A 22,015-nucleotide genomic window follows, 5' to 3' on the forward strand; every position below is an offset into this window, starting at 1 on the left:
GCTCTTTGATAGTGTGGCAGCCATCATGTTTGTTACTACAACTTTCAAGCAAAGTATGCCTTACCTATTTATGAATGTCCTCACATTATAAAACATACCACACATCTACTCCCAAAACACACACAGACACAAAACACTAAAAACCGAGTGTAGGAAACACAGCGATACCTCTACTTTGTATTTTGACAGCATGGTACATGACACGTGTGATGATGTCATCTTCTCCAGCTTGTTGATCTGCTGAAATTTTACAAAATGAAAAATATTTCAAATTAAATATCTAAACAGAGATTACATTTAATCAAGTTGTTACTGTGATCATCATGAATGTGAACTTTATTCTACTAAACAAACTCAGACATGAAAGATCAGGAAGTCTGAGTCTCACCTTCAGGTTTCCTGTGAACACATCGTCTCACCAGCAGAACCAGTAACACCAGTAGAACCACAACACAGACTGATGCAACAGATGACAACACAGAGAGAGGAGGAGGAGATAGTGATGGAGGAAGAATGATGGAGGTGGATCTAGGTGGAGGTGTGGTGTTGTGTTCCCCTAAAATAAAGCAAACAGTCATTAAGTTGTCGTCACATTGTGAATGTTGAAAGTTGCAGAAATACAGACAGGTGAGTGTGTCACCTGTGACAGTGATCCAGCTGGATGGAGACTCTCCATGACCGCTGATGTCACACTTGTAGAGGCCTTCATCAGACCTGGAAACATGCTGGATGGTCATGTGACCTGTAGGCTGCTTCCTGATGAGGGAGCCATCTTTATAGAAAGCAGCTGGGAGGTTGGAGGGAGTGGTCTTTGTTTTACAGAGCAGAGTGACGTCATCTCCCTCCATCACAGGGAGGACAGGACTCTGCAGGATCACTGATCCACCTCAACACAGAGACAAACTACAGCATTTCATCCATTTACACACAGCTTCATCAACACTAACTCCACACACTCAGCTTACCAGTGACTGTCAGGTTAACCATGTCACTGATGGGACCCTCTCTGGACTCACACCAGTAAACTCCACTGTCATATGGGAATACAACAATGTTACAGGTAGGAGCAGCTGATGTTCCCCACCCATCTCCACACTGAGTCCTCTGTTGTTTGCTTGTGTTTCTCCTCAGAGTCCATCCAGCAGAGCTGTCGTCCTCCTCACAGCTCAGAGACACAAAGTCTCTTTTAAAGAACTGAGAGCTGCTGGGACTCACAGTCAGACGAGCTGTGAGGGTTAAAATTATAAACTGATCATGCTACATGCTGTAAGAAATGTTCAAGGAACATTTAATTGTTCATTTCACCAGTTTTATATGTGAGCTCCATTGTGAAACATGAACCCAATCAGGTCATATCAGTGAGCATTTCTCAGGTTTAAACTGTGACAGAAGAAGGTTACTGACCTTGGTTTGTTGTGCAGCTCAGCAGTGAGATCAAAACTAAAGAGAAATGACACTCAGGTTGATTTGAGGTGAACATAAAGAACAACTCCACACAAACAGCTGACAAACACACAAACTTATCTCTCTTATATATCTGCTCATTTTCTATTTGATGCCAAGTTTGAATTAAAAAAAAAAAAAAAAAAAAAGTGTTTAAATGGTGGAAGGTCCATCCACATCCATCCTCTTAAAGACTTCACCATGAGGGAGAATAAAAGTATTTGAGTGGCCAGTAGAAAACATTTATCACCAGCTGATAAATGGTTTAGTTAGATTATTCTGTGCTTAGTTAATATTGTGTTTTTGGTTTTTTTTGTTTTTCCCCCTATTGTGTGTAAATGTTTTGGCCAAATCATTATAAAAGCTACCCTCGTTTGTCTTTGTAATCAGGTCACTTTGTTTTGTTTAAGTTTCTGGAAATTACTTTCCGTAGAGTTATATTAAGTTGACCTCTTTTTTTGGCCTGCTAAGTACACTCAACAAAAATATAAACGCAACACCTTTGTTACTGCTCCCATTCCCCATGGGATGGACGTAGAGACCTAAAATTCATTCCAGATACACAATATAACCATCCCTCCCAAACAGTGGTCACAAATCAGTCCAAATGTGTGGTAGTGGGCACATCTGCTATATTGAGATAATCCATCCCACCTCACAGGTGTGCCACATCAGGATGCTGATCTGACATCATGAGTAGTGCACAGGTGTACCTCAGACTGCCCACAACAAAAGGCCACCCTGGAATGTGCAGTTTTGTCTCACAGCAAAATGCCACAGATGCCACAAGCAATGAGGGAGCGTGCAATTGGCATGCTGACAGCAGGAATGTCAACCAGATCTGTCGCCCGTGCATTGAAGGAATTTGAAGTGCTTTGCGACTTCAAATTCCTGTCAATTTAATAGAGTTGCAAAAAACTGATCCTAGTTTAGCTTTCTTTTTTCAGCGAGCGATAGAGAAAGACAAAGTAGAGGAGGCAGGCATTAACAAAAGTGACTGTGTCTTGCAAAATGGCATACTTTACCATCAGGTGGGCTCACTTCTGAAGCTAGTGGTCCCCCAAGAAGTTAGAGAGACAGTGCTTAATTTGGGACAGTCTTTTCCCTGGGCTGGCCACCTTGGTAAGCACAAAACCACAGCTCGCATTAAACAACATTTTTTCTGGCCTGGCCTCCACAGAGATGTAGCCTACTTCTGTAAGAGCTGTCCTCAGTGCCAAATGACATCCTCCAAAGTCCCTTCCAAAGCTCCACTCCAACCACTGCCTATTATTGGTACCCCATTTGAGCGCCTCGGAATGGATTTTGTTGGACCCGTTAAGAAGAGTAAGTCAGGGAATCGCAATATGCTTGTAATCACTGATTTCTGGAAATCAGTGATTAAAAATATAGTCAGTTCAGACCTGCAGTTGGTCCTCATGGTGTTTTGAACTTGAATTCAGCCTGATTTGTTTTTCATGTCTTCTCCTCCATCATCAGTTATCAGGAGAGCAGACAGTCAAAGTACAAGAATTCAAACAAACACAGATTCTACTTACAGAGCAGACACAGCACAGATGTTTCCATCGTCCTTCTCACTCATTTGAGCTTTTTTTCTGTCACTGACACCAAGTAAAGCCCGCCCTCTTCCTCTGAGTCTGTGGTTTCTTGTTATTGGTACAAGACATAATGAATACACCACAGGGGTGAGGGACCCACTTTTTTTGTAATGTAAAGAAACACGTGTAGAGAAACATTTAACTTTGTCTCTGTAAAAACCTTTCAAAATGCCTGTCTATTTTTCCTTTGAACAAAAGTTTTTATTTTAGACCTGTTATATGTACAGCATGTCACTACCCAGCTCTAAGGATGTGACAAGGAAGTGGGAGACCACACAGACTTTATAGGCTGTAAGATGTTTTAAGGAAATAAAGTAAAGAAAGACAAACACAATCTTCATGCCTTGTCAGCTGGGGTTTCTGGAGAGCTTGTCCAGCACCTCCCCATGTCCGCTGATAGCTCTGGGGAGTCCGTTCAGCCACCACCAGCAGCTTCCATGCTTTTGTCTGCGGCTGCCACGCCGCCATCTGGTCCTGCCTTGTATGGTCCTACAGCCAAACCACGTCCACGTCTGGCAGGACTTCATCTGGGGCCTGTCAAGACAGCCCGTCCACAGAAACCCACCGAACTACCCTAGAGGTCACATTAACACTGCCAGCCAAGCCAACTGACGGTCTTCGTACCCACCCATGTCGCCGCCAGCCGCTAACCAAGCAGTCCAAGTGTGACCAGTCATTCCATTGCCACTGCCTCTTTCTGTCATGGTCGCTGTGTGGCAGGCAGGATGAGGACCCAATCGCAAAACTCACAGACTCAGGGGATGAACTCAAAAAACAGCTTTATTGCTGAAGAGGCAGAACGTAGGAAAATACAAAACTAAACTGGGAAAAGTAAACTAACACTCGGGGAGAGAGAGACACAGGGAAATCCACGCAGCATGAGGGAGAACGCGACGCCGAACAGAGGGAGACGCAGACAGAAATACACAGAGGGTTAACGAGGAAAGTGGGAACACACGGGGAACACAGCTGACACAGATAACCATAACGAGACAGGGCGGGGTGAACATAACACTGACGGGAGACGGGCAGAGTCAAACAGGAAGTACAGAGGTTCAGACAGGAGGAGAGAGAGCACGGGGAAAACACAGACATAACGGGCAGGGGAAACATGGAATAAAACATAAGGAGAGACGAGGGCTCACAGATACACAGAGGGGCACACAGGGGGTAAAATCCATGAAGGGGAAACACTTAGGGAACAACACAACAGGGCAACTCAGGAAACATGGCCTAAGGAACAAAATACAAAAATACAAGAAAACTAAGAATACTGGGCCAACATGGCCCAGGACCATGACACTTTCCACGTGGTCACCCTCCTGATCTGCTGCATCAGCACTAGGGATGGGAACCGGTATCCGGTGCCATTATGGCATCATGGTTCTGATATAAAGGGTAACCAGACCGAAAAGCAGCGCACATTATACTTTTTTGTCCCTAAGATGTCATACACTTTGGATTCTAGCCAATCATTTTACCTTTCCAAGGATAGTAGGCAAGGAAAGGCAAGGAAAATGTATTTATATAGCACAATTCAACAAGAAGATGATTCAAAGTGCCTTACAGAGACATTTAAAAAAATAAAAAGCATGACTTAAAATTTATTAAAAAAAAACAGTAGATAAAATCAGAACAGTAGATAAAATCAGTAGTTAAATGTAAGTTTTGTAATTTAAGCTTAAAAGTGTGTATTTAGTGTTTTATTCAAATGCAGCTGAGAATAGGTGGGTCTTCAACCTGGATTTAAATAAACTGAGTGTTAGCCACAACTAAACTGGGATAAGTCCAATTTTCCATATGAGGTCTCAGTAAAACCCACAGAACCACACGAAGAAAACAAATTAGAAAAACGTTTTATTAATCTAACATAGAAAACAGATCACTACTATGAGAGCAACAGAAACCATTATATTATTATTGGTGATTTTAAGTCCACGTTTAAAACTCTGCTCAGAATACATCCAATTTGAAATGGCGAAATAATTGGACAAAGAAGATACAGGTAACATGTGGATGTCTTCTGGTTTGAGGTACTGCGGGGACCAGTTAGAGACCAGCAGCTGGACATCAGTGGTTGGACTGGTGGACTACTTCTGCTGGAATGGTAGTAAAGAGTAGATGACGTCTGGCTCTGGTTTAAAGTCTGAACACAAACAGAAACAGTACAAACAGGAAACATTGTTACAAGCTTTGCAGTTAAATCAAGACCTCCAATCACCACCTTTCTGCATCACACAGTCCCACTTCAGACGTTACCGGGAACCAGCTCATTTACGACTGCTTCATAAAAGGTTGAAGCAATTCACAAAGGTCAAACCTGAATCCCACAGATCTGTAGCAATTAGCTTATAAACAGCATTAAATGACATTAAATGACAAAAGCCATATAATTCCACCTTTTCTGTCTCTCTTTCTCTTTGCTCTGTTCACTGGCTGATTGAGTGGTGTCACTTCAGACTTGTAAACCGACCAACTCAATTGTTCTAAAAAACTAGAAAACTGTTTCCTTTCGGGGAGATGGGCAGTTTGATATCGTGAACTTGGGTCAAGATTAGCTTACATTAACATAAAGACTGAAATCAGACACAAGTAGCTCACTTGGCTGCATCCAAAGTTAAAAAACAGGAGTAGCTGTACCTCTGGTCCTGTGTGTTGTGATTGTTACTTGTTCATAATTGATGGGTTGTGTTCTCACTGTTGAGTAGATTACAGTTGAATCACTCTCTGCACAATGAAACAAACAGAAATGATTGCATGTACAATGATGACAGTATTGTGTTATTATTACACTATAGCTGCGGCAGTACGGTTTTATTTCGGGTTAGGCAGAATGATAGCTTTTATACACAGATGTGGGTTTTCACAGTTGTTTTTCCCCTTTCTTACCACCTCTGCTGAAAAACATGTTGCCAGAAAGCAGTGAGAATAGAAGTCAAAAGACCACAAAGCTGCTATTTTCTTTTAATGCAGACTGAGACGCTTCACCACAGAGCACAAAGCAAACTTGTTCTAACAACATGAACACTTCTGTTAGCCAAATCAGGACACACTGTGGTGAGAGGTCTGATCAGTCTCAGACTACAGTTAACTGGTGTCAACAAAAGGAAGTCATTTCTGTGGTTTCTCATACAGAAAGAAGTAAAAATACTTCATTGTATCAATGAATGATTAACTGTGAAGAGTCTGTTTCTTTAGACATCGTGGTGATAGTAAAGTCTACCTGATACGAACTAAATAATAGTCAACTCTGCTGAGAGATTTAATGCTCAATTATGGCTCCGTCAAAAGTCACAAAACCTGTAGATCTGCAACAGTTGAACTAAACAGGTCTGAGATATTTTATTCTTCCTAAAACACATTTGTGTATATATGTATATATGCAGCTGGATAGTGTACTGTTAACACAAGTCGCCTTTGAAGTTTCAGACTCCCGACCAGGGTGTCTGTTTCCAGTAAGGTTCCCTATGATAGTTCCCCCCATGCTAACCGAACCTACCTGAGGTATGAACAAGAGACAGATAACAGAAGCCATACCAGCTTGGGCGTCACCCGCATTACCAAGAGCTGTGTCAGGTGTTGAGAAACCAGGACACACTGATGAGAGGTTGGCTACTGTAATAGGAAGGCACAGGACAAGGGATGAGAAGAGGCCTCTGTTCAATGCTACAACATAAGTAACTCGAGTGGAAGGTGTAACATAAAGAGCATGTGGGAAATGTGGACTCTTGGATACCCAACATCTACACTAATGGCAAAACAGCTAGCGTCTCACAGTATTACTGTGGTACTTGTCATGATCCTGGGTCTTTTGACCCAGCGTTTTAAGTTTGAGTTTATTTTGTTCATTAGGTTATCTAAGTTCATTTGGTTATTAGACTCCTTGTGTTTTCTTCCCCTGTATTTAAGTTTCCCCTCAACCTTCGTGTTTCATGCTGCGTGTCATTTGTTATCAAGTTTGTATTATTATGCCTAAGTGTTTCTAGTTATTATTTTCCCCTCGTGTTTCCAACCATGTTAAATCTCCCCTGCTCTTTATGCGTTTCATGTCTGTGTCTTACGTTGTCAAGTTCGGGTTGTCATGTCTATGTCTCATTATGTTTCCTGTTTTATTGTGAAGAGGTCTGGTGTTCTGTGTTCATCATGTTCAGTTTTACTCTCCCACTGTGACGTCATTATGTTCATGTGTGCCAGCTGTTTCCTCATGTGTCTCCACTTCCCCTAATCACCTCCTGTGTATTTAAGTCCTCTGTTTTCAGTGTGTGATTGTCAGGTCGTCTGTTGTTCACGCCATGTTCTCCATGCCATGTTTCTAGGTTTCATGTCCAGGTTTTTCCATGTTGTTTGTTTAGTTCTCCCAGTTTAGGTTAATGTTAGTTTTATTTCTGTTTGCCTTGCCCTTTATTTGTACCTTTTCTGCCAGCCTCATTAAACGGCTCGCTTTTTGTTGATACTCAAGTTTTGATCCAAGTTCCTTGGTGTCTGCATTTTGGGTCCACTCTTCACAATACTTACAGTCTGCTCTCGCCAGACTGTGACAGAACTGTTTTAAATCGGCTGTTTTTCACTATTTGATGTGTTGTTGCTCTACATGATGTTGTCTGTGACATTATTCTCTGAATCTTTGTTTTAATCTTTTAGATTAAATTTAAATTTTTAGAAAAAAATGTAATGTGAGAAAAATTTCCCATATTTATATATTCTAACCATTGTGTATTTAAGACATGTAGTGATAATAAATGCTTCCATTAAAGCACATATTTAATATCTCACCTTCGGGTTTCTTGTGAACATATCGTCTCACCAGCAGAACCAGTAACACCAGTAGAACCAGAACACAGACTGATCGAACAGATGACAACACAGAGAGAACAGTAGGAGAGGTGGTGTGTTCCCCTAAAATAAAGCAAACACAGTCATTAAGTTGTCGTCACATTGTGAATGTTGAAAGCTGCAGAAACACAGACAGGTGAGTGTGTCACCTGTGACAGTGATCCAGCTGGAATTAGACTTTCCATGACCGCTGATGTCACACTTGTAGAGGCCTTCATCAGACCTGGAAACATGCTGGATGGTCATGTGACCTGTAGGCTGCTTCCTGATGAGGGAGCCATCTTTATAGAAAGCAGCTGGGAGGTTGGAGGGAGTGGTCTTTGTTTTACAGAGCAGAGTGACGTCATCTCCCTCCATCACAGGGAGGACAGGACTCTGCAGGATCACTGATCCACCTCAACACAGAGACAAACTACAGCATTTCATCCATTTACACACAGCTTCATCAACACTAACTCCACACACTCAGCTTACCAGTGACTGTCAGGTTAACCATGTTACTGATGGGACCCTCTCTGGACTCACACCAGTAAACTCCACTGTCCAATGGGAAAACAGTGATGTTACAGGTCAAACCAGCAGGTTTTCCCCACCCATCTCCACACTGAGTCCTTTGTCGTCTGCTTGTGTTTCTCCTCAGAGTCCATCCAGCAGAGCTGTCGTCCTCCTCACAGCTCAGAGACACAAAGTCTCCTTCAAAGAACTGAGAGCTGCTGGGACTCACAGTCAGACGATCTGTGAGGGTTACAATGAAAAACTGATGATCACTGTGAGATTTTTGTCAAAACCATTTTAAAATGGTATTTTGCAGGAAGATTTATCTCATCAAACTTTTTTTTTTTCAGTTTTATATGTGAGCTCCATTGTGAAACATGAACCCAATCAGGTCATATCAGTGAGCATTTCTCAGGTTTAAACTGTGACAGAAGAAGGTTACTGACCTTGGTTTGTTGTGCAGCTGAGCAGTGAGATCAGAACTAAAGAGAAATGACACTCAGGTTGATTTGAGGTGAACATAAAGAACAACTCCACACAAACAGCTGACAAACACACAAACTCATCTCTCTCACATATCTGCTCATTTTCTGTTTTGATGCCTGCAAATTGTCAATAACTCACCTCTGAGAGCTAAACTAAAATGTTGATGTTATAAGACATTTTCTGTAAAATAATCTGTAAAAAAAAATGAGTTTTAAGATTGTGTTTGTGAAATTTTTTGGTGTCTTTGTGATGTCATAGGGTATTGTACTCATAACTTTTCTCCTCTCCCTTAGCTTCCCTGCTTAGCCTCTTATGTCCTTGTCTAGTCTCATGTTTTTTTTTTTTTTGTATTTTCCCTGGAACACTCTCTCAGAGTCTGTTCTCTAAAACCTAAAAGAGGAATTGTGGATTTGATCAACTGGTCCCTAAATGCAATTGACACCCCTTTCTCAACGAGAAGTCTGGGCTTGGGTGAGCCTGAGTGCTGAAGATATCTACCTATTCTGAACCATGGTAACAGGGTTCTGGCTGATCGGAGCTGGCTTGGCCCTGACTTATCGAAGAATTAAGGAAGCGGAACCGGCTGTTCAAACCCCCACAAGGCTGCTCGCTGGGATTGGAACGATGGGAGAGGCGTGAGTTTCTCAAAATGGGCTCATTGAGTCAGTACAGATAACACCTTGGAGAGGCTACGGCTGCTTTGAATACTCAGAATAAGATCTCTGACTGCAGACTGGATACATCTCGGAAGGGCTAGCTCGGAATAACATCTCTGGGCGCAAATTGGATGACATCTCGGGGAGGCACACCGCCGTGAGTTCTCAGAAATCAGCTCCTTGAGCACAAGAAATGACAACATCATAGAACGCAAGCATGGCAAAGCTAGTGTTAGACTGTAGAACTGCTTTGAAATTCATATGAGCTGTTCGCACTAAAGTAAAAAATACCATCACTTATGCGGATACCTCTTTGGCGCCAGCTGCAAGGCTGGAGCTGAACAAAACACCCTGATAACGACTGTGTTTAGTCTGTTCCTTCCCATTCCATGCAAGGCCACCTGGGTTGGCTGGAAGACTGTTTACTTAGCCTGGCAGGGCGAAGGACACTGTCTCAGCTGAACTATGGACACGCACACATACACTGATATGCACACACTCATCCCCCCTCCCTTTCCAAACGCCTTCGACGCTTATTCCCTTCCGATGCTGCACCCTTTACCCACCCCTGTTGCTTGTCATGTGTTTCTTTGGTGTATTAAGAGTTTTTTCATGTGCTTTGTGCAGAGGTGTTTTTTTCTGTTCTCAAACTGATCTCCCTGTTGGAGCTCAGTCTGGGGGGAGTTATTTTTTTCTCCTTATCTTTCCTCATGTTGTGCATTTTCCATTGTTATACCTCTCTGACCTGTCTTCCCCATGTGATGTTTGTGTAATGTATGTATGGTCGGAGGGTAAGATGGCACCGCCATTGCGTGCAATAGGTCGGCAGCCTTATGAAATTTCCCCTTGTGGGACTAATAAAGGTATATCAAATCAAATCAAAGTGTTAATTGTGTTGTAAAACTTCCTCCATGCTCTTTCATATTTTAAAAATAATCAGCAATCATGACTTTGACATTGGGCGCTAACAATTAAAATCAAATGTCTGGTGAGCCTTGGCAAATATATATATATATATACATTAGAGGTGGGAATCACCATACATCCCACGATACGATATTATTGCAATTTTTTTAAAATATTTTGCGATATTCAGATTCTGTACATAAAGGTAAACTTCATCAATATTCATTTTATCTAATATCAAAGTCTCGCACTCAGTCATTCTTTCATTTCAGTCAGTTTTATTGTTGACAAACTGAACGGTTTGTATTACAGTCTAGTCCAACTTAATTGAATGCAACCATCTGGTACAATTATAGCTATTCTGAACTATGCAATTTATGAAAACTATGCAGCCCATTCAGCAACTGAAGAATTTGAAAGTAAATTAAAACAAAATATAATTTTACATTAGATAAAAAAAAGTTTTAAACGTAATTAAAATAAAACATGTCTTAAATTAAAATAAGTAAACTGTCATGTTTATTGCTGCCAAAAAAAGTTAAACACATTTGGACAGTGAAGGAATGTCAGGATTCTATATAATATATATATATATATATATATATATATATATATATATATATATATATATATATATATATATATATACATATATATATATCAGTGTGACCTTGAGAGCAATTTTTACTAAAATGAAATCAGCTTGAGCTGTTATTGGTATCTATCATTACATGTTTTTGTAAATGTTTTTGTAAATTTTGGTAAATAATTTGTAAATATTATCTTGAAAAATTTTGTTGAAAAATCGTGAATGCTAATTTGCTAACAAAGACAGACAGACAACAGAAATTAACAGAACTGATTACATATTTCCTTCCCGCAGGAAGAGGTTTAGACGTAAAAAAAAAAAAAAGGAAATTGTGTAAGAAAAATAAAATGATTTGATCTTTTCACTGCCTGCTGTGTTTCCTCGACTCCTGAGCAAAGATAAAGAGTCAGTTCAGACCTGCAGTTGGTCCTCGTGGTGTTTGAACTTGAATTCAGCCTGATTTGTTTTTCATGTCTTCTCCTCCATCATCAGTTATCAGGAGAGCAGACAGTCAAAGTACAAGAATTCAAACAAACACAGATTCTACTTACAGAGCAGACACAGCACAGATGTTTCCTTCATCGTCCTTCTCACTCATTTGAGCTTTTTTTCATTTCTGTCACTGACACCAAGTAAAGCCCGCCCTCTTCCTCTGAGTCTGTGGTTTGTTCTTATTGGCACAAGAAATAATGAGTCCCCAACAGTGGTAGGAGACTCACCTTTGTTTTCATGTAAAGGTACAAATGCTAACATTATTTCACCTTATATCGGTAGACAGCTTTTAAAATCTGCCTGTCAGTTTGCCTGTCTCATAACTAAGATGTGTTAAACATAATGACCAGCAGACATAAAAACCTGTGCAATATAAAAAATAAGCAGTGTTTTAAAAAGACAGCAGAATATGTATCCAACCTGCCTTTAGACAGTCATATATGCACACACATAACAAACTCAAGTTTCCTCTGCTCTCAGTGATCTGTAGTTTGGTTGATGAACAAATCCATTTCCATGTAGTGGACGTCCCCCTCAGTGAGAGAGGCAGATATGAGCTGAAACACAGGAATCAAACCAGGGACGCTGCTGTTATGGAGCTGAACTGGAACCATTCAGACACTGAGGCCCTCTGAACACATTTTAATTACAGCTGTGCAGAGACACACTGATGACCACTGTTCCCTCTAAGCTGAGCGAGTGAGCAATCGCACTGCTGACACTCCACGCACAGAAAATCAGCGACATAAAATAAATACATGTGTTTACTTTAATTCCAATTCAGGCTGGATTTTGTTTTTGTGCGCAGCGCAGATTTTCTGTGTGGGGAGTCCATGTCAGCAGTGCGCGATTGCTCACACGCACACACACGCTTAGAGGGAAAATTGCTGATGACTGACTGGAACAGTATGATTCACATTTTACAATAACACTGTCCTCACACATGTGCAGTTCCTGGTAAAGCCTGATGTGATGAAACAGACTGTGGAAATGGTGTCATACTTCTAATATAAACAATGGAAGAATTATTTTTCTTAAAAAAAACTTACTTAAATTAACACTGCCGATGATAAAATAACACATAGGTTGCTGTTATTTCATGATACCCTCCTATTCATTCCATTTAATTTTTCTTCAGCATGTAGGTAAAATGTAACCTAAACCTACAGTTAATTGGTTTCATGGTCTTACTAGTGGATCTTAAACTATTTAACTGTTGTTATAAAGCAGTAGCTCTGCTGTAACCTCTTTCACCAAAAAGTTAAGTGGAGGTACAGATATTATTTTTTTCTCTCAAAGAGATAAAAGGCAAGCATCTGTATGTGAAATGTAACATATGTCCTGGAACAGAGTGCTTTTCCATATCAGTTGTAAGCAATTTGAATCCTATGAACAACATGTGACGTTGAGGACCACTAAACGTCACATGTTGTTCATAGATTGGACAAATATATATACTCTTGATGATAGGCTGAGCCCATCGTTGATTGTTTTTACAAGAGCGATTTATTCATTTATTTGCCCATGAGTAAGTTTGCTAATAACGATGGAGCCAATAGAATAATAATAATGGATTGCATTTATATAGCAAGTTTCAAGACCCTCAAAGCGCACTATTCATTCATTCTCACACACTGGTGGAAGCAGACTGACAGAAGCCAGGCTGTCATATTGTGTCCATCGGCCCCTCTTGCCAATACCAGTAGGTGAAGTGTCTTACTCAAGGACACAACGACCGAGATTGTCCGAGTCAGGGCTCGAACCCGCAACCTTCCGATTACACGACAAACTGCCAACTCTTGAGCCACGATCGCCCCACAGAGAGTAGTCAACAGAAAAAATAATAATAACGCTGCTCTACAGGCACCCTCTTTTATCTGTGAGCAAATGCACCTCCTCAGAGCCCAAATGCTTGTTTATGGAGCTGGTAAAAGCCTAGCATACTCAGATGGATGGGGGATACCTACACGTTCATCTTCAGAAGTGGAACACTGCTTTGGGTACATCGTTAGGTTTACTTCTTTCATCTGGTTTAAAGCTAAAGAAATCCCATATTGGCAACTTTTCTTTTGTGATGTCAGCGTTAACGTGCCGTCATCACGACTGTGTTCACACCGAACGCGATAGAGGCGGCCAGAGCGTCAGGTTTACATGTAAAGTCAATGCAAAAGCAGGATGACACGCGATTGCGGGTCCCGCGAAAATTCGGAAGCTGATTTGCGTCGCGAAAATGCCAAAACGTATGAAACGCGCGTCAGTGTAGCGCATCTGGTGCGTTTGACTCGCAAAAAAAACCCAGCGCGTGAGTTTTTGTGTTGCATTTTGTGCATACGTGTGTTTCGCGTCTTGTTCTCGAGTTGGAAAAATCTGAACTCCAGCGTCAAATCGCGCCGCGACAACCAATCAGGAGCCTGGTGACGTGGCTGTGACCTAGGTCAAAGGCGCAGATCCAGCCAAAGCCTTTTATTCTTCAATGGAGGGAAGGCTAATCAACGCTGTAGCAAACAACCTGGAGCTGCTTTCTGTATCGAGACAGGAATATAAAGGACGAGCTTGGAGGATGATATGTGAAGAGATCGGGCAACCTGGTAAGTTAATTTATTTCTCTTTTGAAAGTTTTCACTGACCCGGGGAAGCCGCACAAAAGCTAGTAAGCCACCGCTATTTTCCCACTGATGTACAAATACCGTTCTGCTTTTAGGCATGTTGTCATTTAAGAATATATTTTGTTTATTAATAAACAGCACACAGTGGTCCCGCTCATCCGTCACTGCTTCGCTTTTTCGCTGATTTTTTTTTTTTGCACAGTACAGCATTGCATTCTGCAGGCTGATTGACAAATCTCCTCCGTGTCGTGTCTCCTGCGCTTGCCAAATTTATCACGTTTGGTTTTGATAACCATCACATCCAATAGAAAAAAAACAGCACAAAAACACCCATAACTATGACCCTCATTCGGAAATAGACACCTGCACCCCGAGGGAAGAAGGCGCACGAAAGTGGCGGGCAGATGAAGACAAACCGCGACATAATAATACTTTTACGTTTTGCAATCTACAAAGGTTTGCACTTTGAGAATCAACTTGTGAGAACTGTGAGTAATGTTCATGTGTGTGTGTGGAAAAAAGTGTATAAAGTGCGTGGCCAGGGGCTAGTTATTCTGAGAACCCCTGCTGCAATAAATGAGGGACCACTGTATATACTTTCTCTATGATTATTGTATTAAACCTGTTAACATTTAATATTGTCTTGATAGAACCAACTGATTCTGCAGCAGAGCATCCCCTGTTGCTTCTCCTGGCTTCCCAGTCCCACAGGTACAGCAAGCACTGATAGCTTTTTACTCGGTGGGATTGCCTTGTGATCAGCTTGACTAAAAAATCTACAACCAATCTGATTATATCCTGTTTTTTTTTTTCTTTTCAATGTTGAAATTAAAATCCAGTAGCAGCCTTCTCATTTCTTTGTGTTTTGTGCTGTTTTACAGGCCCACAGAGGAGGACGGCTCCGAGGCAGATGAGGGACGGGTCCCAGGACGGTCCATCGGTGGTGGAGCTGGCCACCCTGGTGTCCCTGAAGAGTCCACACCAGTCTCCAATGGAGCATTTCCTCCTCAGCCTTGTTCCTGCTCTGGAGAGCAGCTGGTCCTTTTTATTCCTCTCTCTCTGTAAATTCTTATATTTTATATATTTATGTTTAATGTTTTTCTGTTTGAGAATTTTAATATTATTTCAAATAAATGTTTATAATGACTAATGTCTCAGTTCTACTACACAGCAAATGTTGGCACACGACTTGACACATGTAGAATTTATTTCATATTATACTAATGACAAAATATACTAATACAGTGGGATACAAAAGTTTGGGCAACCTTGTTAATAGACATCATTTTCCTGTATAAATCGTTGGTTGTTACAATAAAAAATGTCAGTTAAATATCATACAGGAGACACACACAGTGATATTTGAGAAGTGAAAAGAAGTTTACTGGATTTACAAAAAGTGTGCAATAATTATTTAAACAAAATCAAGCAGGTGCATAAATTTGGGCACCACAAAAAAAGAAATGAAATAAATATTTAGTGTATATCAATGTGTGTGTCTCCTATATGATATATGGGGTGCCTTCGTCTGGACGTGCTTCCCATCCAGAGCTGCACAGCACAGAGGGAAGTTCCAGCGCTCCTGGAATCCCTCTGTGATGGACCGCCAGTCTCCAGGTGAAGGCACAGCCATGAAGTCGTCCACTAGACAGTCCCAGATGGCCGTCGCTACCTGGGGGGTGATCTGGCTCACCGTGGACACACCGACTCTGAAACTGAACGCTTGGTCCTGAAGGAGTCCCCGGTGACAAGGAACCTGGACAAAATTGTTCAAAATTAATATTATGTGTACTGCAGTTACAAAATACATTATTCAAATTCCAAAATACTTTTGTGATGTCAGATTTAAATCACAAAACTTAAATCTTACATAAAACGTTTTATAAGGATAATTACATAATATATATTAGATATAATATAAAACAATCAGTTGTGTTTTGTTTTAACTTTAACATATAATTTGATCGGTAACAACTTTTACAACTACAGTGAGCCAATCACTCATAATTCCTAAACATGTCAATCAGGTAGGAATGAAGTAAGAGATTAATAGGAATAAAGAGTTGTATGTTGACATGTAGCCCTTTCCTTGCTTAATTCATTGTTAATATTTTTGAAAGATTAACCTGTAATAGGACAGCATATCAAGATAGAATATGCTAGATAGACCCATATAACTAAAGATGAACCAAACTGTTCAGTTTTATCTAGCTCTCAGTTTTAAGAAAGGCTGGTGACCCCTGTTATAGAGTCTGACAGCTGCAGGGATTATATACAAATATTCATCTATACCAGCATTAAACCACGTCTGAATAAAAAAAAGGAGTGAGTATCACAACAAAGATTAACCCACAGTGGTCCTCGTACCAGTTTGATATCAGCAAACACCGAGAGCATACACTGATATGACACCACAGCCATGCTATCATCGCAAACACTGATAACAGCATAAATTGAATTAAATCGGGACTTGATGAGACCTTTTGATTATCACTAGAAATATTATAAACAGTCGTCTCCATACCACAGTTTGCTAACAGTAAACACCGACGGCATTCATTGATAGCATAGCACATCCATGTTAGCAGTGTATAAATGGATAGTTTAGCATATATTAGCACAGGTATCAATAAAGGACTACGTATTAAACACTTTTACTAACCTCAGGCAGATGGCCAGGCGCTCTGCAGGTGGGATTGAGCGCCTGTAGTTGGTGTCTAGGCGGGCGATGCTTGGACCAACGCGGGACAGCAGGTCCTCAAACTGGGCGAGGGAAAGACGGTGGTATCGCTGTCATCGCCGTCATCCAGGCGTAGCTCCTGGAGCAAGTGGTGAAACTCACCAAACTGCTCACACCTCTGGAGGACCTGATGGACCCAGGTACGGTGAGGGCGTCCTTTACGCCGCTGCTCTGCTCTCCACAGTAGATAGAGAAGGGAGACTCTCTCTTCAAATGCTAGCTCGACAGCTGCCATCTTGCAAAGATACCGTCTGGCACAACTTCCTCCCACATTCCTCTCACATTTCCGGTTCACGCGTGTCAAAATATGCAATTTTGAGGCGCGATGGATTTTTCTTGGACACGCGTTGAGGTGCGAATGTGCATGCATCAAATTAATCAGAATCAGAATCAGAATACTTTATTGATCCCTGGGGGAAATTATTTTTTGTTACAGTGCTCCATTTTAAACCAACATTAAGACAAGACAGGCAATACGCTAACTAAGAATAGTACAATATATACATATATATACATACATACATACATAAGTCACTTATAAATAAATATTTGGAAAAGAAACATGTGTAGCTGTAGCAGCAAACAGTGTGTTAAGTGGATGCGTTGTACAGGGAGATGGCCACTAGTGATGGGTCGTTCGCGAACGAAATGGCTCTTAGAGCCGGCTCTTTGACGTGAACGACGAGAGCCGGCTCCTTATCGCGAGCCGTGACGGCTCGTGTTTTTTTTTTTTTTCTCTCAGCCTCTGTCTCGCACTTTTTTCCGCTTCACTCTGCACGCGAGCCTTGTGCTTTACGCTGGGCAGAGGGGGGAGGGGCGGTAGTTACACTCAGTAGCACAGGAACAGAGCCAGAGAGAGAGAAAGAGAGGCAGGGACAACAACATTAGAAAGGTATAGTAATCATCCACAACTATTTTCGGTTGCAGATGATAAAGGATTCAGAAAGTGCGGATTCATGCGGGCCCATATGACAGAATGTGCATGTTCTTTTTGTTTTCATATTATAATTTATATTTAATTGTGTTTTGCAGTGTTTTGTGTTGTTTTCACTTTAAATTTGTAAAAGGAAACAGCTGAAAATTTAAATAGTTAAAAGTTGAAATGTGAATAGTTGATTTTTGTATTATATGATTTATTTATTACATTTTATGTGGCGTGAATAAATAAAAGTATATTTACAGTGGTCCCTAGAGACAAAGCACATACAAACTTCAAATCACGTACGAACTCTGAAGCATGTACAAACTCCAAAACACGTAAAAACTCCAAAACACGTAAAAACACGTACAAACTCCGAAGCACGTAAAAACTCAAAACACTTACAAAAGACAACAGAAGTGCTCCAGGATGCTGGGCGCAGTGTTTAGCTTTTGTTATCTTGTGGCTACACAATCCAGCAAGTACCCAACGACCGGATTTGGTGTGTGATAGTAACAGGTAGATGAACTTTTTTTTAAATTATTTGAATATATTTGAGTGCCTGTGTATAAATACACAAACAATACACACATGCTTTCAATTGTGTAATTTAAGTGATCTAGTAGCTCTGCTTTGGAAGTTCAGTTCATGCTAGAAATGTGTTTTGGAGTTTGTACGTGTTTTCAGAATCAATCAGAATCAGAATACTTTATTGATCCCTGGGGGAAATTATTTTTTGTTACAGTGCTCCATTTTAAACCAACATTAAGACAAGACAGACAATACACTAAGAATAGTACAATATATACATATATATACATACATACATAAGTCACTCATAAATAAATAGTCGGAAAAGAAACATGTGTAGTTGTAGCAGTAAACAGTGTGTTAAGTGGATGCGTTGTACAGGGAGATGGCCACAGGCAGGAAAGATTTCCTGTGTCGTTCAGTGGTGCTTTTTGGTAATCTCAGTCTCTCACTGAACGAGCTCCTGTGACTGACCAGCATGTCATGGAGAGGGTGGGAGGTGTTATCCAACATTGTCTTTATCTTGGACAGCATCCGCCTCTCCGACACCACCTTGAGGGTGTCCAGCTCCATCCCCACAACATTGCTGGCCTTACGGATTAGTTTATTAAGTCTGTTGGCATCTGCGACCCTCAGCCTGCTCCCCCAGCATGCAACAGCATAGAGGATTTTGTCTCTAGGGGCCACCGCATATATTTATATATAAACATATATAAATAAAACCACTTTTTTACGTTAGTAATTCCTTTTGTGCATAATTTTATATTATTGTGAATAATAAATTAATTAAAGCAACAAAACAACCTGAAGAGCCGGTTCGGAGCCGAAAGAGCCGGCTCTTTTTAGTGAGCCGAGCCGAAAGAGCCGGCTCTCTAAAAAGAGCCGGAAATCCCATCACTAATGGCCACAGGCAGGAATGATTTCCTGTGTCGTTCAGTGGTGCTTTTCGGTAATCTCAGTCTCTCACTGAACAAGCTCCTGTGACTGGGGCGTTTGGTACGCTTTCGCTCGCGTCTATCGCGTTCGGTGTGAACACACCGTAACACGATTAACAATTAACCCACCTGGAGTGCAGACACAGTCAAAATCTCAGTCAGGGAGTTTCTGCGAATAACGACGTTAATCATGATGCCCGCGTTAACTCCGTATTAAAGTGATTAGCACTGCCCTATTTTTTTTTAGGGGGGGAATAGTTCGTCCATGTTTGGATTTCTGTGTTGTAAATGCATAAATCAGTCTGCGCATGCATGAATATATTGCCCATCGTCGATTATTGGACTGAAGATTGTTGGTTGGAAAATTTTTACATATTGCCCAACCCTAACACAGACTGAAATAAACATACTGAAAACCAGGTCTGTCGTCAAGAATGTCCTCTCTTTATCAACAGTCGGAATTCGTTCAAGTCTCTTTTTGGCAAAATACCAGCAACAGGGAGAGTTAGCCCACCATGCAGAAAGACTTTTTCAGTATATAGAAGCATTATAACCAAGGGCGTTGTCAGGGTTCCTGGGTCGTTGACCCAGTGATTTCAGTTTGTTCATGTTCAGTTTAGTTCGCCACATTAATGTTCTCACTTCCTGTCTTTTCCCCGTGTCAGCTTGTCCCCCGTGTCATTAGTCAGATTATGTTCAGCCCTGTACTCGCCTGTTTCCAATCACTGTCATCATTCAACCTGTGTATTTAGTTCCTCTGTTTCACCAGTTCTTTGTCGTGTCATTGATGTACATGTGATGATGTCGTTCCTGTCGTGTGTTCAGTTCAGTTCAGTCAGCCAGCCATTCAGTCGTCCAGCCAGCCAGCCATTTTCTACCTCTGTTCTGTTCATCCACTCCTTATAATAAACCTTCACCAGTCTTCACCTACCTGCGAGTCCTGCGTTTGGGTTCCTTCCTCCTCGCCTCCACACAACGCCTGACAGGTGTAGATTTGGTTTTGGCATTGGTAGGGACGGATGATTCAACCAACAAACCCTGCCCTGTTTCTTTTTTCCCCCTTTTTGTCTTTGCTTCTTGATAAAAAAGGAGAAATATACTTGCCTACATATGCTATTCTACATGCTTTTAAACCATTTAAAATTACAATTCATAGTTTTATATGTGAACTATATAATGTTAAATTTAACTAAGTATTTTAGACTTTAGTTTAAAACCAGCTCATAACCATAACCAGCTCATGTCTGCCTCTTGGCAGACATGAGCTGAAACACAGGAATCAAACCAGGGACGCTGCTGTTATGGAGCTGAACTGGAACCATTCAGACACTGAGGCCCTCTGAACACATTTTAATTACAGCTGTGCAGAGACACACTGATGACTGACTGGAACACTATGATTCACATTTTACATTAACACCATCCTCACACATGGTTTATATTTGGCCACTAGAGGGAGATGTTTATACATGTGTATTGACAATTTTATGTTTAACTGTACATAAAGATTGACTTAATGAAAAGATTTTGCCAGGATGTTGTTGAAACAGTCTGTGAAAATCTTGAGTTTCAGAAGCTTCTAAATTAGGCTGTAATACTTCTAATATAAACATCCATCGATCCATTTTCTTCCGCTTACCTGGGGCCGGGTCGCCGGGTGGAGAGATAATCTCTCAAGCGTGTCCTGGGTCTGGCCCGGGGCCTCCTCCCGTGGGACTGGCCCGGAACACCTCACCCAGAAGGCATCCTTGTCAGATGCCCGAACCACCTACACTGGCTCCTTTCGATGTGGAGGAGCAGCGGCTCTGCTCTGAGCCCCTTCCAAATGGCCAAACTTTTCACCCTATCTCTAAGAGAGAGGCCAGTCACCCTTCGGAGGAAGCCCGACCGCAATCTTGTTCTGTCGGTCACTACCCACAGCTCGTGACCATAGGTGAGGGTAGGGACATAGATTGACCGGAAAACTGAGAGCTTTGCTTTCACACTAAGCTCTCTGCACCAGGTCTGTCCAGCGTTCTCCCCCGCTACCTGATCCAACTCACCACCAGGTGGTGACCAGTTGACAAGTCATCCCCTCTCTTTACCTGAGTGTCCAAAACATATGACCTTAGGTCTGGTGATACGATTACAAAATCGATCATCGACCTGTGGCCTAGAGTGTCCTGGTGCCATGGGCACTTATGGACACTCTTATGTTCGAATATGGTGTTCTTTATAGCCAAACTGTGGTTTGCACAGAGGTCCAATAACAAAACGCTGCTCGGGTTCAGATCTGGGAGGCCGTTCCTCCCAGTCACAGAAACCCCAACATACAGCAGCAATCCGAGGGGATACCAAAATACCCACCCCAGCCCGTTGCCTCTCACCAGGGACAACTCCAGACTGAGACAAAGTCCAGCCCCTCTCCAGGAGGCTGGTTCCAGAGCCCAAGCCATGCATTGAGGTGAGCCCAATTATATCTAGCCAGTACCTCTCAACCTTACTCACTAACTCAGGCTCTTTCCCCACCAGAGAGGTGACATTCCATGTCCCAATTGCCAGTCTTGGTAGCCGGGGATCAGTCCGCCAAGACCTTTGCTCCTGGCTGCCGCCTGGCTCACAATGCACCCGACCCCTACAGTGCCTCCTGCAGGTGGTGGGCCTGCAGAAAGATGGGCTCATGTCCCTTTTTCGGGCTGTGCCCGGCCTGTCCCCATTGACTAAGGCCCGGCCACCAGACGCTCACCCTCAAGCACCCTACCCTGGGCCTGGCTCCAGGGTGGGGCCCGGTAACCCTATCCCGGGAA

The 22,015-nt window shown here is 41.8% G+C and overlaps 1 protein-coding gene and 1 pseudogene across 4 annotated transcripts in view; one reads left to right on the forward strand and one right to left on the reverse strand.

Moving 5' to 3' along the window:
• The window catches only part of LOC146578653 (uncharacterized), a 563,460-nt pseudogene that overhangs the window by 54,522 nt on the left and 486,923 nt on the right, over nt 1-22,015 (forward strand).
• Nucleotides 1-22,015, reverse strand: part of LOC146578656 (uncharacterized) — a 29,795-nt gene that overhangs the window by 2,913 nt on the left and 4,867 nt on the right. For 2 of the 4 annotated variants that reach the window (XM_085269108.1, XM_085269111.1), the window contains exons 1-7: nt 8,024-8,264; nt 7,815-7,937; nt 6,579-6,656; nt 5,682-5,768; nt 3,670-5,187; nt 389-556; nt 169-240 (exon numbers count right to left, since the gene is read on the reverse strand). In XM_085269108.1, coding sequence (XP_085125234.1) covers nt 5,132-5,187; nt 5,682-5,768; nt 6,579-6,656; nt 7,815-7,937; nt 8,024-8,231 — 552 coding nt within the window. In that variant the 5' untranslated portion in view covers nt 8,232-8,264 and the 3' untranslated portion in view covers nt 169-240; nt 389-556; nt 3,670-5,131. Of the gene's footprint in view, nt 1-168; nt 241-388; nt 557-3,660; nt 5,188-5,681; nt 5,769-6,578; nt 6,657-7,814; nt 7,938-8,023; nt 8,265-22,015 lie in introns of those variants that run through there. The other 2 variants (XM_085269110.1, XR_014891518.1) reach the window with 2 other exon arrangements.

This window comes from Mchenga conophoros, linkage group LG3 (genome assembly GCF_057382185.1).
Source record: "Mchenga conophoros isolate Kocher_MC1m ecotype Shallow Benthic linkage group LG3, M_conophoros_male_GT1.1, whole genome shotgun sequence".
Lineage (NCBI taxonomy): Eukaryota > Metazoa > Chordata > Actinopteri > Cichliformes > Cichlidae > Mchenga > Mchenga conophoros.